General features: G+C 47.2%; 1 protein-coding gene across 4 annotated transcripts in view; it reads left to right on the top strand.

The window, feature by feature from the left end:
* LOC108691004 (dachshund homolog 2) overlaps window positions 1–10,967 on the top strand; it is a 197,426-nt gene extending 186,459 nt beyond the window's left edge. For 2 of the 4 annotated variants that reach the window (XM_018198601.1, XM_018198600.1), the window contains exons 10-12: window positions 594–851; window positions 7,721–7,807; window positions 9,570–10,967. In XM_018198601.1, coding sequence (XP_018054090.1) covers window positions 594–851; window positions 7,721–7,807; window positions 9,570–9,622 — 398 coding nt within the window. In that variant the 3' untranslated portion in view covers window positions 9,623–10,967. The remainder of the gene's footprint in view (window positions 1–593; window positions 852–7,720; window positions 7,808–9,569) is intronic. The other 2 variants (XM_018198603.1, XM_018198602.1) reach the window with 2 other exon arrangements.
* The last annotated feature ends 1,500 nt before the right edge of the window (window positions 10,968–12,467 follow it).

The raw sequence follows: 12,467 nt of genomic DNA, 5'->3' as shown, positions 1-12,467 counted from the left end.
CCCCCTGTTGCCCTTCTTCCCCATCGTTCCAGCACCTTGACTAGGTACCGCGCGTCTCGCCCCATCCTCCGGCAAGTAGAAGTAGCAGCAACAAGCGGCACGCCACCCTTCTTCCTGTCACTACCAAAACTCAAACGCGAAACCCTTTAAGTGAAATCTCTTATTCCGATATAATGTTTCGTCCTAGCTCCTTCACCTCTTGTCTCCCCGCCGTTTTCTGTTCCACCTCATCGTTTTCGCGTTACCTCCGCTACCGTTGCCTCCGTCGCCGTCGCCGCCACCGTTGCCACCGCTGCTGCTGTTGCTGCTGCCGTCACTGGTACCGCTGATTAATCCTGTCAAATCCAGAGAGTCGCGATACTAATTTCAAATCAAATGGCACGTCACTCCGCCACTTGAGTGTCGGAGTGAGTCGTGAGATGATCATGGTCTTATGGGTTACTTAGAAATTTCGCTTTCCTGCTGACTTTCAAATTTTTCCATCTGTCCCGCTCGCACGTCAATGCGTCGAGGAAAGATTTAGAGACGGAGACGAATTTTTTTTTCTTTTAACATCGCGATAATCGGGCGATTGCTATCTTTCTATGACGCAGAAAACGTAACGGCGGAGGCGCGCACGAGTTCGGAGCCGCCGGAGGCTAGCCCGGTACATTCTCAGTCGCAGCAGCAGTCGTCGCAACAACAACCGCCGCAGCAACCCCTTCAGCAGCAACAGGCAGCGGCCCAGCAGTACCGAGAGGCGCAAGTACCGCGTCCTTCCCAGCAACCGTCGACACCAGAGAAGCCCGCATGGGGATACGGACTGGATCTCATCGGTAGCCAGGCATCGGCCTTCTGGCAAAACTACCAAGGTCAGTTCTTCCAACGACACGCTACTTCACCCTCGTCGTACCCCGTTACGTTCGGTTTCATCGTTGATTTACAGTTCCCACGGTATTCCCACGGAACCGCGCGCAGAAAAATAAACAGGGAATACTTAAGCACTCATCGTTAACGGAGGATCGCGATAGCCATGTCGTTCCCGCCTCCGCTTCTTCCTCCTTCTCGATATATCTCGAAACATCCCGGCCGTGTCCCAATATGTGTTCCCTTCGAGTTTTGCTATGTTGTATTACAATTACCTCGGCGAGATTCTGAAAGAAATTCGAAAACGTCAAAGAGCTGTCTGACGAGAAAGAATAAAGCGGTTCCAAGGAAACTAGTCTACTACATCATAAAGTTTACGGTAATTCAAGAAAGTAGTAGTCGCGTGTTAGAAACTTGAGGTCAAGGGAGTACGGAAAGGGGGAAGGACGATTCGAGGATACAGGCCCAGAGCCAGCGGCAGGATCCGTTAATTCGGATAATCGCATTCCCGTATTAGGATCCACTCAATTTTTCTGATCTTCCGGCCGAGTGCTTTCGATCCTCGATTACCCTGACAAAAAAAAGAGAGAGAAAGAAGAAAAGAGAGGAGATTGACCCCGAGGGCTAGAGAGACGGTGGAGCGGACTGGTGGTAGTATGTCGTGGTGGTATCGTGCAAAGTAAATTATTCGAAAGATCTCGAGCGAGAACAATCACGCCGCCGGCAATAACAACCCCGTGCACGAAGAGGGTAGGAGGAGAGAGGGAGGGAGAGGGAGAGGGAGAGAGAGAGAGAGAGAGAGAGAGAGAGAGAGAGGCGAGGAGAGAGAGAGAGAGAAAGAACCGAGCAGGTCCTGACGAGGAAACACGAGGTATTTGAATAGGGTCCCGCAGCCACTCGGGCATCATGATGCGGAATCCATTTGCAATAAACAACAGAGATTTAGACGGGGGTAACGCGAGAGAAGAGAGACAACGAGACGAGTCGAGTAATAGCGTCAAGATGGAAAGAGGGGATGGGAGGGGTGACCATCGAGAAGGAACACGGGGAAAGAGGTGGTTCGACGTAACGTTGTCTGAGGTAGATACTTACGCCACTGAAGGGACCTCGGGGGCCGCCGCCACCGCCGCGTCATGCATTCTATACGAGCAATGGCTCTCATTCTTGTCATATTGTCTAAATAAAAAAAATATTTTTTGTAAGTTTTGATCGTAACTGATAAATCTCCTCGTTACAATTTGAAGTTCTCTTAAGCTATTAAAAAATATTTCGCGTAATTAATTCTATAACAAAATGTTTGCCATGAAATATAAGTCGATTCTTCTTTCTTTCAAGCTCTATCCTTTATCGACACCTTCATCAGCTGATTCTGAATCCCTACTCTATTAATCTGGCTAAGTTGGACTCTTTTGTAGAAGAGCCCATCTACTGCTTTCAATGTCGCTTTACATCCCTGACTTTTCCAATAATACAATCACAGTTTCGCGACCGTGTCCTCTCGCACATATAGCGCACTTATATGAGCGCCACTGGCTGTAATGCAGAGTTTATGCACATCTCTCGCAAGTAAGGAAGGAGCCGTAATTTCCCCGGCGGCCAACGCGGCTCTCAGTGGCGTTACCTGTCCTCCCTTCCTTCTTCCACTCTCACGTTCCCGCCGCGCTTCCCTTAAACCTCCTCCAACTTCCCGCCTTCTCTTACGTCGGTTTGCTCTCTTCCTTTCTCTCTCACGTGTGCATACACGTACGTACATTGCGATGTACGTGTACAAGTATGCACGACGCGCGATTCCTCCACGTCGTCCACCATCCACAGAGTACGACGAAGCACTCCGCCACGCTTTAATATTCAGACTATATGCAATAATTTCGCAGCAACCATAACCCCCTCCCTCTATCTCCCTCCTGATTTCGCAACACTCTTGCTTTCTCCGTCTTTCCTTCTCTCTTTCTCTTGCTCTCGCTCTTTCCATCCTTCTTCTCAAACCACCATCTTCAGCTTCGCTGTCTCTATCGTTTATTTCCTCTCCCCTTATTCCTCCTTGCCTAACTCCCTTGTTTCTTCCTCCTTCCTATCCTATCCAACCGTGTTTCTTCCATCGCACGAAGAGACGTAACACGTACGAACACACCCACACCGAGACTTTGCGAGATTGCTCCACGGTGTGGTGCACTGTACCTCCATCTTCCACCCTGCGACCGCAATCACTCTAAATCGCCGCGCGGGCATTAATATTTGATGGACGAAGTCCTCGGGAATTATTCGAAATGGGAATAATCGCGATCGAGGCACGCCGGTATCATTTTTCACATCGATGTCTTGTGAGATCAGCATCAGCATATACGGCTTTAACGTCGCTAAACCCTTTTAGTCTTTACACACCGCGCTTGGGCGCTTCCACGAATGAATTAACCTTGAATACCGTGCGGTCTACAAACTAAAAAAGAGAGAAAAATGAAAGTCAAACGTTGTCGAGAAGTAAAAAGTTTTAAGCTTCAGTCCTGCAAATCAAGCGTATCGCCTCGGGAGGAAAAATGACGACGACGACGGACGGACGAGCTCCGTTGAACGCGCGCACGCCGGATTATTTCCAGCTTTCCAGCCGCCCACGCGGTTGAGAAAATGCGAGCGTCGCACCTGCGTACATACACGTGCGTAGACCATTACGCCGAAAGACAATAACCCCGCGGAAGAGTGATAAAGCGTGACGCGTGTGTACGGGCGATATAAAGGCTGAAGGAAGCCGACGCGCTGACGTGGGTGGCAGAGCTGGAGGTAGGGCGGCGGAGGGCTTGGAAACATCCCCTGCCTTGAATATATCCACAAGGCACGACGACGTGGTTTTCCGGCGAACAAGTCGGGACAGGAGAAATCGGACAGGGAAGACAGGAGGAAAGGGGGAAAGGCGAGGGCAGCAGAAAGGTAGAGTTTCGATCTGAACGCGATGGTAGCTCGCGTGGTTGCAAGCTGACGGTGAGGTAGGTGTTGTCAGGAATATTGGGGTTGTTCCAAGACTCTCCCCGCACGGTGGGGACCACTGCTTACTCGAGGCGTTTTCTTCTGCTTTCTTATATTTGAAGAATAACAAATAACACATCTAAAAGTTAATGATCTTTCAGGATTAGACACATTTTTTTTTAGAAAAGTGTAATTAACATTTTTTTAGTTTATGACAAAGGAAATAAATCAACCGATGTTATTTTCGGAGACTTCCAAGTTTACTTATGAATACATACGAAAAAGAGAGAAAAGCTGTCCTCGACTTATTTTGCGACGCCGCAGGCGCCGATTGGAAAGGCGCCGGATTGTGTGGGGATTAAATTCGTTACTCGAGAGCTTTGACACGAATGGCATACGGAAGAGAGAGATTTTATATGGCTGGGAGAAAGAACAATTACCGAGCGAGATTCATCGATCGTTTTGGATATCGATTTATTTTTAAATATTATTGATGACATTGCTGAGACAGACTTCATCAACAAGTTATAATTGAATTAATAATGTGTATTTTCCCGAACGGATGAAATTGATGCGGGATGTCTTGGTGTAGCATTTCGATTTCGCGATATAGAGAGGAGAATGCGGGCGAAAGAGGACGGAAAAGAAAGTAAACAGACTGAGGTAGAGGATGGTAGGTGATCACACTTAACGGAAATTTGAAATTATAAAATTCGTGCGATTCGAAAGCGAGGAAGAGAGACCCGGGCACCGGAGATTCATCCTCATTTCTCTCCTCCTGCATCCTCTCTCCTCCCAGTTGCTCTGCTTTTTGTGTCTCCGCGCTGCTCCATGCGGCTCCTTGATTCATACAATTTCATGGTCGGCTTGGCGCTCAAGCGCCTATCCCCACTCCTATTCGCATCTTCCGTTCACCCCTCCTTCCTCTATATCTCGCTTTCCGGCCCTCTACTTTCCGTTCGCTGCTGCTGTTGCTGCTGTTCTCCGCCTTTCAAACCTCGTCTGCTTTACATAAAGATCGGAACATTAAAAACGCGATGCTACACGAAATCAACCCTCTAGACTCTTCCCCGCCTCCTTTGTCCTCGTCTCGTATATCCCTATATTCCTTTTTGCTGGCGAACGTCACTAACCCTCGGGTTCTTCGAGATTCTCGAGTGAGCAAGAGCATTCAACCAATTACCATCGTTTCGATGTGATACTTAAATTGCTTTTTTCGCCATTCGCGCAAGAACAAAACATGTCGAGTGCACTCATCATGTTCACGATTACATCCGATATCCGGCGCCGCCGCGGCAAATCCGGTTAAATCTCAAGGCCGTCGTTCTCGGCAGGTTTCGCGGAAGAAATTTCTCGGCTGTATGTAATCGCAAAAAACTCCAATATAGAATAAAAAGCACGAGTGTCTGGCGAGAGTGCTTATCAATTGCAAGTTATTGGTCGTCTTCGTGGAATCCACCTCGTCGCAGATCGGGTTTTCAGGAGAATATAATAATGAAGTTCGCGTACGTAAGAGCGAAGGTGTATTCTCGATCTTGGGCGAACAATGCGCGGGAGTTTTTCCAGTTCTTGCAAGACCCCTGACTTGCGACCGTGCATTCTCGCCCCGTCCTCGATTTCGATTCGGTTCGTTTTCTTCTTCTATGAGGCAAGGTGGCCTCTCCTCGCGGACCGCATTGTGTCGGAGTTAATTACGTGCGGATAAATGCGGAGTCATAGAGGGGCGAGCCCTCTTCTTTTTCAGCGAATGTCTTTTTTAGGGGCCCCTTGCCTCACGCCACGCCGCACCGCCACCCCCTCGCTTCTCCCCCTCCCTTCCAAAAAGCCAGGGTGATATGGCGCGCGATGCGATGGCACATAATACCAACCGTTTAGGGCCCTGGCGAGGGCCCCGTACGACGGCCACGGCCTGAAATTGTTTTCATTGTCCGGACGATTTGTCAGGGTGTGTAAGACGGTAGCGAAACTATTAGTGGTTCATTCTTCTTGGACTTTCGAGATACGCTGTCTGCAAAATTCCACGGGATCGAGCGACGAGCTCTCTTCTTTCTTCATTCGATACGCTACGCACGCAACGATACCCGCGAGAAATCGCGAATCTGGATTTCCAAGTCGTCGTCGCTGTGCACGTCACTTTCTTACGTCGGGCGGATCGACGGACAATATAACGGTGGCGAATGTCCGCCAAGTTATTAGAATGGAAAAAAACGAGAGACGAGAGAATACTTCCTCCTCCTTCCTTCCCCCCTCCCCTCAAAAAAGAAGTACGTGCACAATCAATCAAATCACTTTTTCCATGCTCTCTTTATCTCGGCTCGATGTAACAAAAGGTGTATTCTCAACCGTTCCGAATGAAGCAAGAAAGTTTCCTTAAATCGGCCCTTCGCCTCGAGGTGTCTTCCCTTTCCTACCTACTACTCTCCACCCTTCTCCGTGAGGCTCGCCGAGCGAGTGTTATATCTGGAGCAGTTAAATTGTCATTTGGATATCAAAGGGACGCGACACCCCGCGCGCGGATAAGGGCGCGAGAGGTAATTTGGCTCAGCGAAACGCAAACATTGCTCTCCGTGTGCCCCAAAGTCGTGGAATATAACGGCCCTGACGAACGCACGAATTCACACCCACGTGCCACGAAACAGCCCTCAGCTATTGTTGCTCAAAGCATAATGGAATCTCGGCCCCGTCGTCTCTAGTCCCGACGATAAAGATGGAGCGGGATAGAACGGGGGAAAGGGAGGAATGCGGGACAGAGAGCATCGTCGATGCCGACTCCTCTCGCACGTCCGCGCGCACGCCGGTTAACCGGGACTTAATAGCCTCGCAATTGGATTTTACCATTGCTCTTTGCTCAAGGAGGCGCCATTTCACGCTTACCGATCAGATCTGCGTCCTTTCGTCGCACGCTCGCGCGCACTATATAATGTTCCTCGTCATCCTTCTGCTTAATTCTCTACACTGAGAGAAATATACATATATTCTGTATGATATATAACTTACAAAAACTTTTTTATCTTTTAATTAAAAAATTTTGTTGTTTTAAAATTTGATTATTCTATTCAAATTTAGATTAGAATAACAAAATTTTTTAATTAAAAATAAGAAAGTTTTTGCAAATCGCATATCATACAAAACATTTCTTTCAGTACGTTTATGTGATTTTTATTTATAATCGATAGTCAAAAATTCTTTTTTTTTCTAATCGTGAGACTCAGTTAAATATTACCTTCGAAATGTTGATTTACAAAATAAATTTAATTAATTAATCATAAAAACTCTTATAATTCATTTTTGATTTGTTTTTATATAATAACCTACTCTAGCTCGAAGAAAATGGCATAATTTTAAAATGGCGTCCATTGCACAAATCGCTCGAAAGGACAGGAGCGAGACGCGTGTGCCCGGTTAATTCGGCGCGATATCATTAAAGGGACATTTTCCAGTTTTCACCCTAATCCTTGCGAAATTCAGTGAGCAAACCCGCGGCCCTTTCACGCCTGCCTTCGTCCGTTATCCCGCTCGTCCCTTTTCCATCCCCCTTTTGCGCGCGGCTGACGGTAGCTGCCGGTTTTGCACTAATTACCGCTTCGTTTCATCCTTCGCGCGCGTGGTTCACGCCTCGTCGAATCCGCGCGTCGTTCCCGCCGCGCCGTCCGTGCGCGTTGCGAGCCGACGGACTTCTCTCCTCGAGGCGATTCCTTCAACGCTGTCGAGGCAACGGAGCGCGTTATCCGAACGCCGATATTAATCTTAAGCTGAGAACGCTAGTGAGACTACATTATGCGCGTTGATTACATAGCGGAACGGTATTGTATTATGTAGGCTATATTATAAATGCTTTGCCACACACAACATACACACGCCCTGTCGTTTTGTTGTTCAGTTGTCTGTCAATTTCGTATACTTTTTTTTGTCGCAGAATCGCTGGTTCAGGAACTCGAGCTGGAGAGAAAATCGCGGCAGCACCAAGCGGCCGAGAGGGACCAAGTCAAGTCTCCTCTTCAAGGTGCGTTGTATAAAAATACGAGATTATTTTCGCGCGTGTTTACTCCATAGAAATTTTTTTTAATTATTTCATCATTTTATTGATATATATTTTTTTCATCGCATCTTTTTAATCGACATCTTTTCACGAATACGATAGTATATTCACGATCTTGGAAAGTTTCTCTCTTACGTTCTCGCATTCGGAGAGTGCAGTTTTCGTGCAGTACGCGTAGAGCGATTTCTTGCTATACGGAATAAAGTTCGGATCTTTAATTAGAAACTCTTCAGGGGCGGTCGCATCTCGAGGGAGGGTGGGCGAGACGGTTCTTGCAAAGGCGTCAGCGGCATAGCCCCGGCATATTCGAAACTTGGCCTCGCTCTCCTCCGTGGAAACTTGTCCGAAGGAAGTTTCCAACTCGCGCAAAAACTATATCCGTAGCGCGATTTCGATGCTCCAAGGCCCCGGCCGGCGTGACGTTGCACGTAAATAATCGTTTTTCACCCGTACGCCCACCCTCTCGGAGGCTCTCGAAAGGAATTAACAAGTCTGCTCTTAATTGGCAACGTCCTTGCAAAATCAACTCCCACATCTTGGATCAAAACTTTTTATCCACGATAATGTTACTTACTGCGGTAGATCTGTACCACAAGAAGAATATGGAGAGAGAGAGAGAGAGAGAGAGAGAGAGAGAGAGAAATTGAGTAAAGTAGCATTTCTTCAAAAGCTCTCATTATCGATTTTGTCTCTCATCACGAAAATTTATTGATTTAAAATAATATATATTATGTAATAATATATATTACATAATATATGATAATATATGAAAATAATATACATGATAATAATATTATATAATAATATAACTGCTGCTAAAATTTGTTCAAGCTTTCTTTTTTTTCACCGAATGATTGGAATCAACCATTAAGAAAAGAATAAAATATTATTAAAACACGCATGTTGAATCAAAAATGACGTATCCTGAGAAGGCTATTGCAGAGGTCGAGCAGATTGAAGCGATCCGAACGATAGTGGGCGCGGAGAGACGAGTAAACCGAATCACGCGGACTATTAACGTATAGTGATTTTCAATCATAAGCGACAGTTCGATAAAAAGTAGAGTGGCGGCTCGATCACAAAGGCCGCGCTAAGGCCGATGACTCGGCCGGACTCGTATTTACGAACGTATGCGTACACGATAGGGTCTGACACTCAATCCCCCCCCCTCCCCCTTTCCCCTCTCCCATCCCCTTTCGCCCTTTTTCTCGACTCTCGGTTCGTCCATCTCTTCATCCACCTCGCGCGTCCCTCCTGCGTTCATCTGCGTCTCGAGAACCAACGATAATTAGTGAGCGGCGCCTTCTTCCCAACGAACGATCATCGAATGACCCAGCTGGTCCACCTTCACCATATCGCGCCGCACCAACGTAAGGCACCTACCACCGAATCCTCCGACGAGCTCCATCCCGTAGCGGAATTACGCCCACGACCATTCATCTCCTGTATGCATCTTCATTCGTGAGACATCCGCTCCTCTCTCGTATTCCCATTAAGAGTCGCGACACGCCTAACATTCATGGCTACATCGGTGCTATAAGATCTAAATTTAGCACTCAATACGTCAGCCTCCCATTCTCCTCGCTGTTATTATATGCGCAAACGTGACACGTTTCATATATCCGATAAGTAAAATTCACCACCGACACAGCCCGCACTCGATGTGGCGCGCACAATCAAAGGAACACGGACTCTCAAAGTGCACTTGCGATCGCTTCTGTTTCAGAGTCGCGGACGGGTTACTACAAGAACTCCGTTCTGTTTACGAGTGCGACCTAGAAGAGGCCGGACGACGGCAGACGGGGGCAGCAGGCAGATCGGGCAGATCGTGCAGCGAGCAGCCGAAGCGAGTGATCGATCGGACAAAATAGAAAGCACAATTCGAAACCACGAGAGCGGACTCACACAACGAGAAGCAAACGTGAAGAAACGGAATCGTGATGGTCGACTGCGAGAAGAAATGTACGGATTCGACGAGGAAGAACGAAACTCCGAGTGATGATCTCGCGCGAGTGACCGCGCAGACTTATTGTACAGCTCGGCGAACAGTGCGAATACCGAGAGTAATCGGAAGGCTCCTCGATTTTATTGTCGGGAGACTCGTAAGTTCCGGATAGAATCGTACGAACGAGCGCTAAGCGACAGTAAACTCGATTTCGATGAATGAAAAAACGTGCGGCTATATTCACGCATTTGTACAGAATCGTGATCACGTTTTCCGACGCTCGAAGGGAAAACTCGGAGGGATGGGGGAGGGGGTAAAAGGATAAACGGAGCCCTCGAATCGAGATCGGTCCGGTCAGCGTTCGCGAGGACCGATCCACACACATATCAACGACGCGATATTCGCCGATTTCCCAATTCGCATTCACGATGATCGTGGAGTCGCGTCGTTCGTTCGACGACGATGGAATTTCGAAGGGAGATATTCTCTAAATGTACGCGCCATCAATTATACCCGTGATGGATGATGAACCGAACATTTGCGTGACTCTCGCGGTACCGAGACGATCGCCGACAGTAGGCGGGGCAGAAATCGGGAACGAGGAGAGAGAAATAGAGGCAGAGATGAGAGAGGGAGATAAGAGAGGCATATTTCTAAAGACTGCTGGAGAGTGCGTGCGTGAGTGCATGCGTTCCTAGAGGTACCTATCTCCTAATTATCGAGCGAATTAATTAGATAATCGTTTTTAAGGGATCCAGGCGATCGGCCGCGCCACGCAGTCGTCGTGAGACGCGCCGATTTCGAGTATTATTATCATTATTAATATTATTATATACGTCGCCGCGGCGGCGCGAGGCCCGATCCGATCGCCACTGCGAAACGAATGTCGAGTCGCGGGCCCTCTCATCGCGACCGGCCCGATTCGATATCTCGGAATCGGCGTCTTCGGCGGCGCCGATCAATGCATCTCGACGTCGCGACGATTTTTTTTTTCGAGAACGCCGTCTCTCTTACTAGGCACACGTCGCAGCGCCGAGAAACGCGCCGGCTTTTTTGTAAAATGCGCGTAAGAGCGCGGAAATTGACGAGTGAGTCTCTTCTGGTTTCGCGGAACGAGATTAGAGTCGCGACTCGAACGCTGTATCATAAAAAAGTGAGAGAGAGAGAGAAAGAGAGAGAGAGAGAGAGAGAGAGAGAGAGAGAGAGAGAGAGACCGTGAAAGAAAGAGAGAAAAAACGAGAGTAGAAGTGTCTTATAGAAAGAATCTTACGAGTATATGCGTATGCATGTGTGTATGATTGTATATGTTGGTAAAAACGGAAACAACGGAGGATTCTCTCCTAGCGTCTTAAATCGTAACACCTTATTTATATAAATAACTTAGTTACTACCGAAACAAGTAAGTCTAATCCATATTGCGTGTGTCCCGCGTTTGCGTTGACCGCCCAAGAATCCGGCGAAATATCTCTTGACGAGTGCGAAAGATAAATAGAACGAAAAAAAATGAAATGACAGGAAAAGGACATTTCGACAAACCCATAAGATACAGAGCGAGGAAGACGCCAAGGATATTTCCCCGGGGATGGTCCCCGTATTTAAGATCCATGTACAAAGTCTTTTGCCGTAAGGTTCTTGTGTTGTAAAGTTCACATAATCATAGTGTCTAGTATCGTACCAGCTAAAGCCCGTTAAGACGATGCTAAACGTAGAGAAACGAAAATTTAACCACCGATAGCTGATCCGTATTTGCCATCGCCGCTACCGATTGATGGAAGGAAAGGAAGGAAGGAGATTGAGAGGGTTGACAGGGCATTCAGGTAACGTTTTTCACAATCGAGAACCGCAGGTCAACCTCTCGTCGTCAACGTCGATTGTAAGGATTTTGGCCGATGCCAATTAGTACAAATTAAATCTCGAGAACAGAGATTGACGGAGCGACCGATTCAACCGATTTCTCACGCGAGATAAGCTACATTGATGATTATCGATACGATTACGCACAAACTATCACTGTAGACGAGAAAAAGAATAGCGAATATATTTCATACCGTTTAATTTTCGGTGCAATAAAATGAACGTCGAGATGATCGCCGAACATACAGCACGTACGGTTTTCGATTGAGAAAAATGTTACTGAACTGGTGAGGGTGATATCAAGGTGACATGGGGCGTGTTAAAAAGAAAAGTGCGAGACGTTTGCGGAGCGGAGTTGGGAATGTGGAAGAAAGGGGGACATGGGGACTTTGTTGTCGCCACACATGCGAGTCACGGCGACGGTGACTAGTGACGCCGATTTCACGACCGGACTTATACAATCTAGTATCGAGGCAAGAAGTGTATTCATTGTAATTCAGCATTATTACCTATAAATAAATAGTTGTTATTGTAAGCCGGATTTTTCTTTCATTCGATATCACCACATGATCTTTTCCCTGACGTCTTGGGAGGCTCTTCTATCTTTCAATCTGCATTTTCTTTTCATACGTTACATTCATTTCATGTACTCCAAGAACTTATAAGAGTTTTGCTCTCCCCTGAATTCTTTACACCTGAGAAAAGAATATCCTGTGGTTAATGAATCAGACTCTTATTCCGTTTTTCAGCTCGTCGAAGCGCATAAAAAGTACACATGTTTTCCACTTTGTCGGATTCCACGCATGTCGGATCTTTTCTAGGGAA

The sequence above is a fragment of the Atta colombica genome, unplaced genomic scaffold (assembly GCF_001594045.1).
Source record: "Atta colombica isolate Treedump-2 unplaced genomic scaffold, Acol1.0 scaffold38, whole genome shotgun sequence".
NCBI classification, from domain to species: Eukaryota; Metazoa; Arthropoda; class Insecta; order Hymenoptera; family Formicidae; genus Atta; species Atta colombica.
Note: the sequence above shows the minus strand (reverse complement) of the source record. Positions and strands in the feature narration are given on the sequence as shown.